The sequence below is a fragment of the Phalacrocorax aristotelis genome, chromosome 5 (genome assembly GCF_949628215.1).
Source record: "Phalacrocorax aristotelis chromosome 5, bGulAri2.1, whole genome shotgun sequence".
Classification (NCBI taxonomy): Eukaryota; Metazoa; Chordata; class Aves; order Suliformes; family Phalacrocoracidae; genus Phalacrocorax; species Phalacrocorax aristotelis.
This window is the reverse complement of record NC_134280.1, coordinates 21,698,057-21,714,220: the sequence shown is the minus strand read 5'-3', so window position 1 is coordinate 21,714,220 and position 16,164 is coordinate 21,698,057. Positions and strand designations below refer to the sequence as shown.

Sequence of the window (16,164 nt, the reverse complement as noted above, 5' to 3'; positions counted from 1 at the left end):
CTTTATTGCACAGGCAATGTTTTAATGTGGTTAAAATGCTTTGAAAATGGCTAAGAATTTGTGAATGCTTTTACATATCTTAATATAGTGAAATGGGTTTATGGTTATTCACTCAAAAGTGAGACACTGAAGCATGAAAATAAAGGGAACAAAGTAGCACATTTTTATATAACTGCCGAGCAAGGATATGCATACACCTGTGTAGTGAATCAAATTAATAACCTTCCACTGCTAAATCTGTTTTAGAACCCAAAATAAGGTGCTGAGCTTTCTAAATGTTCTGCATATTATTATGTTGTTTCAATTTTTTTCTTTCTTTATGGTTTTAGTTTCCCTTTAAATGTATTTCCTAATTCTTTATTAGTAATCTGAAAGTGTTTTTCCTCCTGGGTCTCAGAGGTGATCTGAGTTTCTCACTGCCTAGGATCAGGGTATAATTAAAAAAAAAAAAAAAGTACATGCAAATTCGTCCATTTCTCCCTCTGGTCAGTTTTACCTTTTCCCTCAGTCTGCTTTAGGAATGAAGCAGAGGGATCCATTACATGTTTTTTCCTAAAAATCTTTTTTATTGAATCAAAAACAGGTCACAGCATCTGAAAGTGCATCATACAGCTTCCTTATAGTTACAGTCTTCTTGTAGTTTATTTTGCTTTCATTTTTGTGCATTTAATTTGCTGAAAAAAATCTACCCATGCTCATATATTCAAAACTTCTTTATAATTGAGGTGTGTTCAATGATATAACACAGCTTTCATTTTTTTAATAAAATACTTTAAATAAAAAAAGGTATTAATTTTTTGAGTCAATTAAGTCAGACTTGTTTCTTCAGTTGAAATTTATAAAATAAATCAGAGATGATGGATATTCAATGTAAAAGATATCCTTTAAATTAGTTTTGAATGAGTATAGAGATCAAGACTGATCTATAAAAATTTTAGAGAAAATTGTTATTGCAGAAAACTTTCTAGCATAAATCACTTATAAGAAGTATCTTGTGATTGAACTAGTTTAGAAGTGAAATATTGGTAGAGAACGCATGGAACTGGGAGCTGGGAATTTTTCTGATTCCAGTGCTGCAACAGTCTTGGCTTGTTTCCTTGGCTATGGCCTCCTCCAGAATTTCTGTGTGTCTATTGTGGAGTCAGTAGTAGTTAACTATAATACAATGGTAATTTGGAAACTAAATATCAAATTTTTCTTTTAGTATTCATAAGTATTAGCAGTATTTAGAAGTATAACATTAAAACAGCCATTTAAAAAAATACTAGGCTTATGTTATGTATAATGGAAAAAAATTGATGTAACAGCACTTAAATACAAAGCTTTATATAATATGAATTCATTGAAGCTGAAGAGTCTTTCTGATACCTGTTTAACAGTATTTCTAAAGTTGAATTAAATTTATGCCTCTCTTTTTTTTTTTTTTGTTAGAGCACTCCTACAGAAACAGAAATAAAAAAGAGGCGTACGAGTTCATATCAAATACCAATGGAGTTGCTGGAGGATCCCAATTTAAGGCAAAGAGCCATGAGTATAGCTGGCATTATAACAAATACAATGGAAGGTGTGTTATAACTGCAGATGTGTGAACTTCCTTGACATAGTCTTAGACTTGCTTGACAGTATTATATCACAGTGCAAATACTGAGGACAAAAAAATATGTAGCTGTTGCAAATACATAAATTGAATAACAGAACAAAAGTGCATGTACATAGTGAAAAAAGAAATGAAGGAATCTGATAAGCAGGCTAAACTAAGAAACACATTCTAATTAAAACACATACACATTATCTATTTTATACCAGTTATTCATGTTTAGCAATACAGTTACTGGAAGAAATGCCTCGTGAAATTTTCGCCAACTATACTGTAAAAATGTTACAGAAAATTATAGACCAGGCCTTAGTTAATATGGTGAAGGAAATTTGTAATAGGATTATTTGGAACAGTGAAATTATTACTAGTAAAATTCTTGAAAAAGCTTGAATAGTTTTCAAAAACCTATTCATAGTGAAATTAATCTTATTTTTCCCAAAAATAAATAATTACACATTTCAGAGGACTGTTAAGTTGGAAATTTTACTGTGAAAACTATCCCTAAGTGTAAGCATAAGTAGTGTGGTTTGGTGTGTGTTTTTTGTTGGTTTTTGTTTATTTGTTTTTTAAAATAAGATTGTATTATATTAAAAATCAAAAACTTTTTCAATTATTAGCTCAAAACTCTTGAGGTTTTTCTTCTAAAACCTTTTCAGTCAGCAGCAATAAGTTAAGTTCCTGGAAATCTGAGGAGATTCCTCCTAATATCCTTAACAGTTCCAGGGATAAAGATGAAAACCTGAAAAAGCAGATAAAAAAATTTTTATCTTCACTTTCTCCAAAACTTGTTCACTATACATTTCTTTTTTTCCCAGAACTTGAAGAATCCAGGCAAAAATGTCCACCTTGCTGGTATAAGTTTGCTCACACTTTCTTAATTTGGGATTGTTGGGAGCCCTGGTTAAAAGTAAAGAATGTAGTTGAATTTATTGTAATGGATCCACTTATTGATCTGGCTATCACTGTGTGCATAATTTTAAACACACTGTTTATGGCCATGGAACATTATCCAATGACTACCCATTTCAGTAATGTACTTAAAGTAGGAAATCAGGTAAGTCCATCAAACTATATAATTTAATACAGTTGGAATCTGGTTTCTCTTTGAAATAGAATTACTACTTTTATTATTATTATTATCATCCTGTTAAAATAAATGTTAAAGGTTTAATTGTACTAAAAATAGTCTAAAAATACCATTTGAGATATGTTCCATTTAAGAGTTTGATTTCAATATTAAAATTTCTGCAAATAGAGTTTCCAACAACCAGAAGTTGAATGACATGAAACCAAAAGAAATCTGACTTGTTTTTGTTTAGTATTACAAAAAAAGTTGGAGCCAAATTCGATCCTTTCTACTGTATCGTTGATAATACAAGAAGAATTGGATGTTATTTTGGATTATTATTTTGCACTGTTATTTTTTGTGTTATTTCTGTATTTCTGTGAAGAATGTGGCTTTGAATAATCCATAACTGTTTGGAAGGTGATAATTCTAGTGATTATGATGTAGCAAAATAATAAAACAGTTTAATTATTAGAATATATGAAATTCTAGGACATGTTCGGAACATGTTCAGTTTTAAGTCCAGAATTGTTACTGTGTCAACATTTAAATAGCATGCTGATATTTTTAACCAATACAGACATAGTTCAGTATTAGTCCACCTTAACCTGGGGTCAAAAATCACTGTGAAGATAATCATGTCATGTTGCTGTTTAAAACAGATTCAGGATGTATTTGAGAAAGACAGGGAAGACAAATACGTGAGGATCAGTAGCTATTGCAGAGGGTTGCCTTGTGATCATGTCTGTGTTTTTACCCAGAAAACAATCATTTTTTCCCTTCAAATCTAATGAAGCATCTTAATAGTAATCTAATTTTGAGCTGTATAAGTGTACCTTTGTGCTGATAAGAATTTGTGTTTGCTCTCAGTCACCTAAAATGCCCCTATAATATAGGTGTAGTTTCAGCAGTTGATTTCTTACTTTTTGAACTGTGTAGCATCTTTTAAAGACTGTTGAATGCTCCTGTTTTTTTTAAAGCTTGTTCATCTTTCTAGTAAAAGAGAATTTATGCAGTTCTGCAGATATTGCCAGTCATACACCTACAGTAAATACAATGAATTTACTCCTTTTTGCTTCAGAAGGCATCGGGGGCATTCAAGAGGCAGAAAGGAGTTTTACTTCAAACGTGAGCTTCACCATAATTGGCCTTTTTGGCAGCTAGAAAGAGAAGATATGCTTACTGTATCTGTGAGTTCTCATGAAGATTTCATTTAATAGCCCATCACTCTTCAATTTATGACCAAGTCATATTTTTCCGTACACCTTTGTTAAAGCAGTGTCCATTGTGGCAAGAGCAACTTTTATTACCTTGCTGAGGAAAGTTCCTTTAATTAGATGGGTGGCAGATACGAGGAGCAAACAGGAGGCTTGTTAGGAATAGTTTATTCTTCACTAGTTACTAAATGTATCTTGGGTTTAACTAAAGTTGACAGTTATGCTACAGCTCATTCTGATGTTGCCACTTATCTTCTCTGTGAGGTTCAGCTTGTGATAATTTTCCTTACCGACATCCTGCTGTAAGAGGGTTGTTACTTCTTATTTAAGCTGTTTATCTGCTGGTTCAAATTATTCTGACTCATCTATAAAGTAATAATAAACATTCTTCCTTCAGGTTTTTACTGGAATTTTTGCAGCAGAAATGGTTCTCAAGATAATTGCCATGCATCCTTTTTATTATTTCCAAGTTGGCTGGAATATTTTCGATAGTTTTATAGTTATCCTTAGTTTGGTGGAGCTTTTTCTGTCAAATGTGGATGGATTATCCGTTCTCCGGTCATTCAGATTGGTAAATAAATTAGTGATAATAATATCTCTGCATTATTTAATGCATTATATTTGTATTTTGTCTGTACTCGTGTAAATAAGACACTTCTTAGTAATATTACGTATATTTTTTGCTGAGTGTTGTAGGATATCTCTGCAAGCATGTTTTACAAAATTATTTATGTTATTACTGAATAGTGTGTGCCATTTTGTCATTCAGAAGAAACAGCAATTTTTCAAGGGAAAGAGTTGTAATTTTATTGTAATTGTTTTAACATGGATGGGTAAAGCACAGTGAAGTGTATAATTTATTTAGAGAATATTGAGAAATATAAATAAAACATTTATAGTCTTCTGTCTACTTCCATATCTAGAAATTACAAAATCTTTTAAAATGTAGGAATTATAAAATTAATTTCATCTTCAAATGAAAATGAAATTTCCAAATTAATTTTCAATTTAAGAAATACTGTTTTTTCTTTCCCCCCCAGGCAAAAAAAGGAATGCTTTATTTTATTAGAAATATATTTGTATTTTAAAAATGAGAAATGAGCTATGAGACATTCTTTCACTGTGGTCTCTTTCCATTTTGGATTTACATTTTGCTTTTATCTGAACCCAAAAAATATTGAATATTTTTTTTTATTTTGGATGGGTTATGGGTAAGAAAGAGTATGAATTATTCTTCTATCCCTTAAGTTGAAACGTTTGACTTTGGGCTTGTGTTTGGCTTTTATTTCCAGACTGTGGGTCTGTCTGCTCTGTTTTAAATTTGTTGCAGACAATATTCTTTTGGAGGGCCCCATTATTGGAGTATTTTAGAATCCTTTCTTTTCCTTCAGTAGAATCCCGTTGAGCTTTATTGTTTTTTTAAATTTGTTTCTGCACATAATGGTTGAGATGTATGCCATGTTCAGAATTCACTATCTGAACAAATTCAGTGTGCGTTTTCTTTCATGTAGAAAAGAATACAGGTACACTACAGAAAAAAAAAAGAATGAAGTGATAAAGTCTAAACTTTATTAAGCTTCAAAAGTGTGGATTTTATGAAATTCCTGTTTCTGTGTGATTTATGGTTGTTGGAATCATGTGAAGTCTCTTTTTGTTATTGCTGAGTGTCACTAGTTCATAATCTGTTTATTTCTGTAGCGTTTTTGTAACTACTGCAAATAATGTCTCTGTATTTTTATTTTTCAGTTGCGAGTTTTCAAATTGGCAAAGTCTTGGCCAACTCTAAATATGCTGATTAAAATTATTGGCAACTCAGTGGGGGCTCTGGGGAATCTGACCCTGGTGCTGGCCATCATTGTGTTCATTTTCGCTGTGGTTGGGATGCAGCTGTTTGGGAAAAACTACAAGGAATGTGTCTGCAAGATCTCTAAGAACTGTGTACTTCCACGCTGGCACATGCATGATTTTTTCCACTCTTTCTTGATTGTATTCCGAGTGTTGTGTGGAGAATGGATAGAAACAATGTGGGATTGCATGGAGGTTGCTGGCCAACCCATGTGCCTTACAGTCTTCATGATGGTCATGGTGATTGGAAACCTAGTGGTACGTAGCCAAAATAATTTGAGAATTTGTTTAGAGAAAGAATAGTAATAGAACCAGTAATTAAGTTTTTAAACATTATTAAATGTGTTATTTAAATATGATTTTTAAGACTTTGAATTTGTTTTGGGTATGGGTTCTGAAGTAGAGTTTTGTATATATATGTTTGTGTGTGTATATATATATGTTTCCTATATAGAATCCTCAGCTTGGAGGATGGGACCCCTCAAGGGTCTGGAGTGCAATTCAGAGGATATGGGTGAGAGAGAAGCATCGTGTATTTAGGTTTTTGTTTGACTACTACTGGTTACCTAGAGAGAGAAGAACAAAGGCACCAAAAGTGTTATGCTCCCGGGATGGGAGTTTGCTGTTTGCGTAAGAGGACACAGCAGGGCCTTTTCTCCCCAACTTATTGAGGCATCAGTTCCAATCACACATAGCTAGTTTGGTTTTTTTTTTACTTTTTTCTGCCCTCTCCTGTCTAAAAGACTGCTTTAACATTTTTAGACTCTGAAATTTAAGCTATTTTGAGAATGCTTGCTGCAAGCCAACTTCTTACACAAAAATGGAGTAAGGAAACTTGAATTGGAAGGCAGCAGTGTTGCAGAAAAAACAGATTCAAATACTTCACGTTTTCTTTCACCTCTTCACCTTTTTGCTTCCTATTTCTTAAGTGCTTTTTATATACACTTTTAAAGCAGTCACTATTGTACCTTCTTTTTCTCTTTCAGAGGAAAGCATCTGATCCATACCAGTTTGTACATTACTGTGTATAAATTTGTCTTTTTAAATATGTTTTATATTTATGTACTCGCCAGTATTTGAGGCCTTCATTGCTCCACATTTAGCTCTGCTTTTCTCATTGCCTGCTGAGTCTTCCTCCATTATTCTACATCTTTTCTTTAGGCAACTGTCAGTAGCAAAAGAGATTTTAAATTAGCCACCTCGGAGGCATTCTTTAGGAATAAAATGCCTAAGAACAGGAATAAGGTAATTATCTTTAAACCAGTCATGCGTTGCTACTAATAGCACAGTCACTTGCTTCAGGATTTTCTACAAATCTATTGTCTTATAATGAAGAGAACTGTGAAATTGGTTGACCAAACAAAACACCCTCCTTAAATAGTTTTCTAAACCAGAAGATAGAACTTTGTGGAATGAAGTATCCATCTCTGTGAATTTTTCCACAGTATTTACTGTATTCTGACATTATACTATAGCTCTAGTAGAATTTAATACATTACTAGACAATCCCTGCTGTATGTTCAGGGCTCTTATCCAGTTGTCTTTCTGTGTTCCCAACACATAGTTTTACCCTCTTGTCTTCAAAGCAGCATAGAAGAGCTGATCTGAAGGCTTTAAGAGCTGGTACTCTGTTTCTTTGGCTTTCTCGTACCATTTGAGCTCCTGGTAAACTCTGGGCTTGCATAACTGACATCTATTCTAGGTTTTGTCTTGCCATAAGAGGATGCCTTGGGGGGTTAGGAGACATGGTGTGCTTCACATTTTTTGAGTCACATACAGCAAAATATTTGTACGAGCTTGGACCAGCATTTAAGAAAGCTGTTTTCTGCATAGATCAGTATGTCTTCTGTTGCAGAGTGCTTCCCTATGACAGAGAAGTAAACATTTTGGATCTGCTCAGTCAATACCAAAGAACTATGCATTTCTCACCAACATACGTGAGCAGAGAAAGAATTTACAAGTTACTTCATAGCCATACATCAATGCCAAACCACAAAAAACCGGCACTGGGGTATAGGGCAGGCGTTGTGCTTAAATTGCATTTACATTTTATTTACTGTGTAATTTCTGGAATCATATACAGCAAAGGAAAACATGAAGCCTAAGTTCATAATGGGTGATAGAAGAAGCATGTGAATGAAAAATTAAGTGAAAAAATTTGGCTGTATTTTTTTTTTTTTAAGGTATTGAACCTTTTTCTGGCCTTGCTGCTGAGTTCATTTAGTTCAGACAGCCTTTCTCCAGCAGAGGATGATAATGAAATGAACAACTTGCAGATTGCTGTTGCAAGAATTCAGAAGGGAATAGATTATGTGAAGAAAAAAGTGGGTGAATGTGTCCAAAAGTCTTGCTGGAAGAAACAAGCCGTTGTAAATCAAAGAACGGCAGCAGATCAGTTGAATGATGAGAGAGACCATTGCATCTCCAACTGTACCATTGCTGAAATACGGAAAGATATGAATTATCACAAAAATGAGAATGGAATGGCCACTGTTATAGGTAGCAGTGATTATACATCATTCATAAACAACCCAAGCCTTACTGTTGCAGTACCAATAGCTGTTGGAGAATCTGATTTTGAACACCCAAATACAGAAGAGTTTAGCAGTGACTCAGATTTGGAGGAAAGCAAGGAGGTAAGATCTAAATATTTTATATTTTGTATGAATTAATTCTATCAGTTGTATTCTTTCATAGTATGGCTCTTCCTGCTTAGAAATAGGAAGCAATCGTTATTTGAGGTTGTCAGACTGTACTGAGAGTGAATAAACTGAAGTGGGAAAGTGGCGCTAAAGAAAGTAGGAAGTCCAGGCAGAACTGTATAAACATATATGAACCCATTTATAAAAGGGTTTTGAAAAACAAGCTTTTCAAAATTTTTAGTTGGATAGAAAAACTAGTATATATGTACAGAATAAACAGAGACAGAAGACGTATTCTTGTATGTAATCATAATATTTCATGAAGTAAGGATGAAAGTAAACTGCTCTTTAAAAAGATTAAATAGTAATAAAGAATATTAATACACTTTGCATCTGATTTTTAGAGCTCACTGAATTCTACATAGAGCAGCATTATTTGTACTGGATAATCTAACAGATGTGCTAACTCAGGCTAATGAGAGCAATAGCAACAGTTTTCAAGTTCTGAAGTTATGATGGGGCAAGGTCAAGGGAACAATGTCAGTATTACAAGGTGATTACGTGAAGTAAAAATTATGAGGATAAAATAGAATTACTGAATGAAAAAATATTAATTTCTTGCTTGTTTATGAGAGTTTTGAACCAGTCATTTCAAAGACAGCTGCTTCCCTTAAGCTGGGTCAGCTTTAGGAAAAGTAGCCATTTGTCAGCAGCTGCAGACTGAGGGGGGAAGCAAAATTTCAGCAGGATCCTGAGATACACTTTGAAAGTTCGGATTGCTGTGCTGTGGCTCCAGTGTGGACTATGTCTGGTATCAACTCCCCTGGCACCTGAAGACACATGGACATTAATGGAGTGTCACGGCTTGTGCAGACAGCAGTACCCCAGCCTCGATTGCTTTGTCTGGATTGTTTTGTTTTCTTTTGGCGTTTTGCGTTTGTTTGTTGTTTTTTTTTTTTGTTGTTTCTTTGGTTGATGATAGTAGTAGTAGTAGTAGTAGTAGTAGTAGTAGTATTTGATTGGTTGTAGGCTTTTTTGGGTTTTTTGTTCTTTTGTTTTGAACTGGCAATGAATTTGCCCATGTTCTTTCCAAATTTTAGAAAATAAGTTTGTTCTAGCAAAGTGTAGTTAAGTTAAACTTAAATTTGAAAGGTGTAATAAGGAAAATCTTTAGGTGTTTCTTTTATTGTAAAGTGCAGTGTTCAGTAGTATTACACGAATTTGTTATTTCACCAGCTCGTTTCGTGACACTTGATTTTTTTTCCATCTACTTTTTGGAGGTTCTGTTACTCAATATATTATGTTGACCTCTTGTAGAGAAGACCTTAGTTTACTAAGAGGCATCTTAAAAGCAAAGCAAACAATATTCATAACTTGTTTTAAAGTATTAACAGCACTTTGTAAGGAAGCTATAATGTCTGCTGAACAGCTGCTACATCTTCTACGTATTATTAATCTGAATAAAGGATACTGTCCTTCTTAGTGTTTTTTAATAAAACTTGGCTCTGTGGAAGGTATATCTGATGAACCAAGGTAATGTACTCCTGCTCTGATAACTTTGTTAAATCTAACCCTTACCTGGAAGTTACCCAGCAATTTAAGACACCTAGTTCTTTGCTATTTTATATTTAAGAATTGGATAACAAAATCTATGCCTTCTCACCTCTGATATTCAGGATTCAACACCAGCATTACCTGTTTATAAGATACTATTATCTAGTATTAATTTTAACCCACTCAAATTTGGAAACGTGGCTAAGGTTTGGCATAGTTGAAAGGTAACCATAGGAGATAAATAAATTAAAAACAAAAAAACATTGCATGTACACTAGTTCATAGTCAGTAAGGAAATTGTCTTTCCTTTTGTCGATTATTTCAGCTTTCTTTCAGACTCCCTTTAAATGGGAGCATTGTATATCGGAGTTGTTAGATAGCTACATTATTTGATAAGCCTTTAAGAGTCATTGGTGTGAAGTGAGATTAGATTTGTACGAGAAGACTAGTAAAAGATAGATGTGAGGTACTTGAAGACATTACAGGTCTATTGCTAGGCATGAGTTTTCATTTTTACATTGCTATATATCTGTTATAATCTGTAATGCACCTTAAACTATTTGAAACTTTTCTTTTTTAAGTCATGCAGTTAAAAAAGCTAACAATGCTGGGAAAAATTGCTTACCCAGAAGTTTTCATGTTTGACCTGGTATGATTGATTTTTTGTGTGTGTTTGTTTTATTTTGCCTGTGGCTTCTGTCTGAAAGTGTATCCTAGCATCTAGTGAAGACCAAGAATAACCTTGAAAATGAAATGCAAGGGAGAACATATTTCTGTTATTTTAAAGGTCTAATTACTACCATTTAAACGATGCTTAAAGCTGTAATATACGTAGTATGTGTGTATCTGTCTTCTTGGAGGGGGGTTGGGGTTTTTTTTGTTTGTTTGTGTGTGGTTTATTTTCTTTAATTTTAAGTTCATCATTGAGCTTCAGATATTTTGCTAATTTTACTTCTTTATGTTTATGTCTTTGGATATACTTAAAGCTCTAATCAACAGCTATATGCAGTATGCTTTGCGAATGTGTGACATATGTAGAAAACATGTTTTTAAATAAGTAGGAATCCATACTTCTGCTGTTTCCAGAACTCAAACAGCCTAAAGGGTACCGTGTTTTAACTTCATTGCGTACCATTCTTACTTCTCACAGGAGTAAAATCAAGCTGGATCAGTCAAGAATGCAGATCTGGTGCTTTTTAACCAGGCAGAGCAACATGTCAGCACGTTTACACAGGTTACCTAAACAAATCATACATATACGATCACTTTCGAGATTGATTGGCCTGCATGCTACTCAGCTACAGTATATTTTTCCCCATCCATTGCAATGTAGTGGAAACATGCACAGCAGCTCTGTAAGCTGAGTCCCATGACTCATGTCACAGCATGGTGGAGGGCAACCCCAACATGTTCCTCTCTCCTTGTTACATCTTTGGTATTTTCTGTACTTCTTCCGTGGCATAACCTGCATGCTTTGTAGGTTTTTATAATTAACTGAATTATTAAGCATCAAGACCATTCAAGTTTAAAAGAGGTTAACAGCCTATGATTTTATGAAAATGGAAAGGTAACTGTCACTTGACTTTTTCTGTTCATCTGTTGAACCGTGTTTTTAGCTGTCATGCAATTATGAACCTTTTCTGATCATGTTCATTTGACCAATGCCTTTGTAATATTACATACATACAATTACTTGTATGCTAAAATGTTTATATCTTTTGATATAAATTGTTTCATGTTTGTTCACAATGTTTTTATAATTTACATTCCAGTTTTCTCATATAAGAAAAGCTAAGATATAGGATGAAAGTTACACTCCTGGGAATAATCAATATCTTTTTTTTTTAATATATATATGCAGAGTCCTTTTGAATATGGATGTAATTATTTATATTTTACTCATGAAGTTTGTGTATGTCTAAATTGGAAATTAGGGAATAATTTATGTAAATTTTCCTCTTCATCACCAATAATTGTTTCTTTGTGAACTTAATCCAGTTGATTTATATTTACAAAGACAGACATAAAACATAATTTCAAGCAAAAATTCTATGTAGGATTCTATGTAGGTGTCTAAATCTGGGTTTATCATTTTAGAATGATATAAATAAGTTCAAGGAAGAAAGAAAGATAAAAAATAGGAAAATCCCAGGTAAGCCTGAAATTAAGACAATTGTTAAAAAGGCAAAATGGGAACTAGTACCATCCCAAACCTCTAAAGTCAGGAACTCCAGAACTGTAAAATAAACCGTAACAGTACCAAGCTGTGTGTTGCTTATTCCTCATGATCTCTTCTGAATAGTTGGGCAGTTCCACTCCTTGCCATTTAGGGGTCATTGAGGTATTCCTTTTCCAAATACAAATTTTGTTCACGTGGTTTTGTTGTGGAATCCTGCATTATCTTTCATGTATTCTTTTGCACTGTATTATATATTGGAAATATTTCAGGTCTCACTTTTATGCCCAGGAGGCCTGTAAGCTACTCAGAAAGAGGGAATGAAAAAATGCTTTCTAAGGATTTTCCCAAACCATTTTAGAAAAGACACTTAAGTCGGGGAGGATAGAACGCGGTAGTATCCCATCCTACTGGTGCTAAGTATGGGGGCATGATTCTGATTTGATGGATATTGTTTATGTGACACTGCTCCTGCTTCAAGCTTTTGCTGTCATGAATCTGGACAGGCATAGAACAGTGTGCAAAATAGTAAACCTGAGGCTTGTAATCATTTAACTGAAAAATACTTGAATCTGTTTCATTTGGATGTCCCATTGTCTTACTGTAACCTTCCTTGCATAATAGCATGATACTTTTTTCCTTTTTTTTAATATAATATGCATGACAATTTTTTTTCTAAGTTATGTAGAGTAGGAGAGGTAGATTTCAGTTTTAGTTTGGTGAATAAAACTAAGTATTTTCTGTGGACAATACTTTTGGTTTCTTTAAAAGGTAAATAATTTGCAAGCCTCATTCATGGACTTGCTTCTATTCTTTCAGAAAAAGATAAAAAGATCCAAATAAAAAGTGGGTTTACTAGCTGTGCTTACACTGAAGAGTATCATACTTAGTGATATGTCAAGCTGATGTAGTAAAGATGATGATTACAAAAAACGTGCTTTATGTCCTTTTTGTTGTTTATTTAACAGTTGAGACTAAATAGATTGAGATTGTTTTTATTGAAGAAATATTTCCTGCTGAAAATAGCTCTGATTAAGCAGGAGAATATTCGATTGATGGAATATAAGCTGCATAATACAGGTGTGCTAAGGTTTTCTCTTGCATTTCTACATGGTAATATTTTTGGACTCTTTCCTAAGAGGTTCCTGAACATACGCTCTTTACTCCACTTCTTTACCTCCTTCCCCAGCAAAAAGATGCTCAGTCTACTTAAATTGAAAAGAGTAGGAAAGAGAGAGATCCGTAGTAAATGAGATGAGAATATGCAGCACGGTGGTCTTGTGGGGTTTTTTTGCTTGTTTGTTTGTTTTGCTTTGTTTTAATTACCCAAGACAACATTAGCCTTTTATTTCTCATGTTAACAGCTGTATTGCTGGTCCGTTTGTTCTTTGCTTTGGAGGTTGGGAAACATATCAGATTTTCCTTTACTATTTGAATATCAAAATGTGAATGACTAGTAAGTTGAATGCACCATAGGTTGCACCACGTGAATAATCAGTTACCTACTTATTATTAGCTCTTATTACTGAGTTTTCTTTAAAGTCATTATCTGGAATTTTGTGCAGATTTTGCACTTTCATTTATTATTTTTAAGATTATGCTTACTGAAGATTGACTGTTTACTAAGTACCTCAAGCAGTCCTAAGTGGCTTCAGTGGGACAATTTGTAGCATTAATAGTTTTCTTGCAAGTATTTGTGCCATCATACCTTGACTCCTTCAGGCAAAAAGAAAGATCATGAGCTCCAAATTTCGACCTTGTAACAGTACAGTAGATATTTCTATTGAAAAAATGAAGGTATTCGAAATCTGAGTAGTTTTGAACTGCCAATGAAAAGAAAGAAGTAATATATTGAGGGATTTTTCTCTAACAAAAATTTTTTAGCTGTTGATTTGCAAACATGAAGGCAGCTAATCAACTTTTGAGTACGTGAGTTGACCCATTCAATCCAGTGCTTAGTGTATATACAATGAGGTCATCTTAGCTGAGTTTGGTAAACTTTGAACAGCAGCTAAGTGCCCTGGAAGGTGAAGGGTGAACATGTCTGTCTTTCCTAAAAGTCGCGCTTCTGGACTGATTCACAAAATTAGTTAGATCCCTGCAAACTTTGTACGTAGTAAGAAACTAGCTGATTTTAAATTAGAACAGGAAACTCTTCTATGCATATTTCTTTTTACTGTCTGGGGCTTTTTTTTGTTGCTTGATACCTTCTTAATGAAAAATACAAGCACCCCACATGAAAAAGAGAATGGATGGTTCATTAAATCTGTAACTCTTCAAGCACAGAATTGTATCCTACGCTGTCCTTAGAAGAAAGAAGGAATCAGACCACCTGTCATTTATATCAAAATAGTTCATTGAGCCTCTAATTTGTTTTCTAGAGCCAAGAAAATCACCTTTCTTAACTAAAAATAAAAAAAATTTCTCATCTATGTTTCTTCTACGTATATTAGATGAGATATATAACTTCATGTTCTAAACACATTGATTAATTTCAGTTTCTTTTCTGTTCAGAGTTGTTAATCTTTTAATGTTGTCAATTCATAAAAATCTGTATTCTTTCAGTTGAATTCATGTCATCTGCTCAAATGGTGTACTAAGTAGCTTACAGTTCAAATGACCCACAGTACTTCACGTTGGTTTTAATTTTTATTAGCAATATGACACAAAACTTCCTTAGTCTTAAAAAATATACATTTTTACAGTAGTGATTTGATTTATAATTTAATTAATTATTTCAGTTTACCCACCACTGCTGCAACATTTTGCAATCTATATGCTGTCATGGAATGATGAAAGCAGCATATTAAAAAAAAATGATGGAGGTATATAGTGCTATCCTCAGGTTCAGTAGAATTAGCAATAGGGAAAGGTGCTTGCTGTGACTATTGATATTTTAAAATTAATGCTGCTAAAAATGAAAAGAGCTGCTTACATTAAATATGAATAATTTGAGGGTTCTATTCCAGATAATCAGCTTCTAAAGTAGCAATATTACTGAATCATCTTTAATAAAAGTTAATGCAGAACACTGGGTTGCTTTTTCGTATTAAAATGTCTCTGTTGTCTTTCACAAAAATAGCAAAAAATAAAAAACAAGCAAACAAACAAAAAACCCCAAACTTTAATACCTAAAATAATTTTGTCCATTCACATTTCAGAATTGAGGTGTAAATATAGCATGATTGGATAGTGCCTGTAACTTGTCTGCTTTTATATCTTAAATCACTCTTAATCATTCAAGTCTAGCTAAATTAATGAAAATGGTGTTAATTCTGCAAAACCAAGGCTGTTTTACAAAGTGTGCTTACATCATTCCCCATGGACATTTGGTTGTGTGAATTCATTACTGATGTTATATACTTCTTGGTAATAACATTGTACAATGTAAGAGTGCTGTGACCAAAACTACTTTGGCTTAGTTTGGTACTCATACGCAGATTAAGTGTACGTGACACCACATCTTCCTTTGAAATCTCCAGACTATGGATTTTTGCAATACACACGCAGATCACAAAATAAAAAAGTAAAAAAAAAAAAAAATTAAGGCTTAGTCTTTTATTAGTAATTTTTTCATACTACTATGATTTATGTAATTTTAATTATTAAAACAAAAAAAAAAACAAAAATCCTTTCTTTCTGGGTGTTTACTGTACAGGTATGTGTACCAGAGTAACAGGTAGTTTCAGAATGCACAATGTGACACATATGTGCATTGGCAAAAAAAAAAGCAAATTAATGCCAGTTGAAATGTATTTATCATACTTTTTCCTTTTTGAAACTTATCAGTAGATATGAAAAAACAAAAGGTGTTCGTGTGGTAGTGATAAATACTGCTTAAGATAGGGCAGAATTAATTTGTTCTATGAATGTGTTGAGGGTAATGTTCAAATTCACATCTGAAACAAGGTTTCATATTAATCCTGATTTTGCTTTAGCATTTTCCAATCTAGATCATAAGAATGATCTTAAAACAAAAAAACCCTAAATTATCTGTGGTCAAAGGTAACCAAATTTTGTTATAAATTGTCATATATGCCAGAAGTGATTAGCTTGCATCATATTGA

At 33.3% G+C, this 16,164-nt stretch overlaps 1 protein-coding gene across 1 annotated transcript in view; it reads left to right on the top strand.

The window, feature by feature from the left end:
* The window catches only part of LOC142057409 (sodium channel protein type 2 subunit alpha-like), an 83,844-nt gene that overhangs the window by 47,163 nt on the left and 20,517 nt on the right, over nucleotides 1-16,164 (top strand). Inside the window, exons 13-17 of the mRNA XM_075093355.1 lie at nucleotides 1,432-1,564; nucleotides 2,413-2,651; nucleotides 4,278-4,451; nucleotides 5,627-5,983; nucleotides 7,909-8,361. Coding sequence (XP_074949456.1) covers nucleotides 1,432-1,564; nucleotides 2,413-2,651; nucleotides 4,278-4,451; nucleotides 5,627-5,983; nucleotides 7,909-8,361 — 1,356 coding nt within the window. The remainder of the gene's footprint in view (nucleotides 1-1,431; nucleotides 1,565-2,412; nucleotides 2,652-4,277; nucleotides 4,452-5,626; nucleotides 5,984-7,908; nucleotides 8,362-16,164) is intronic.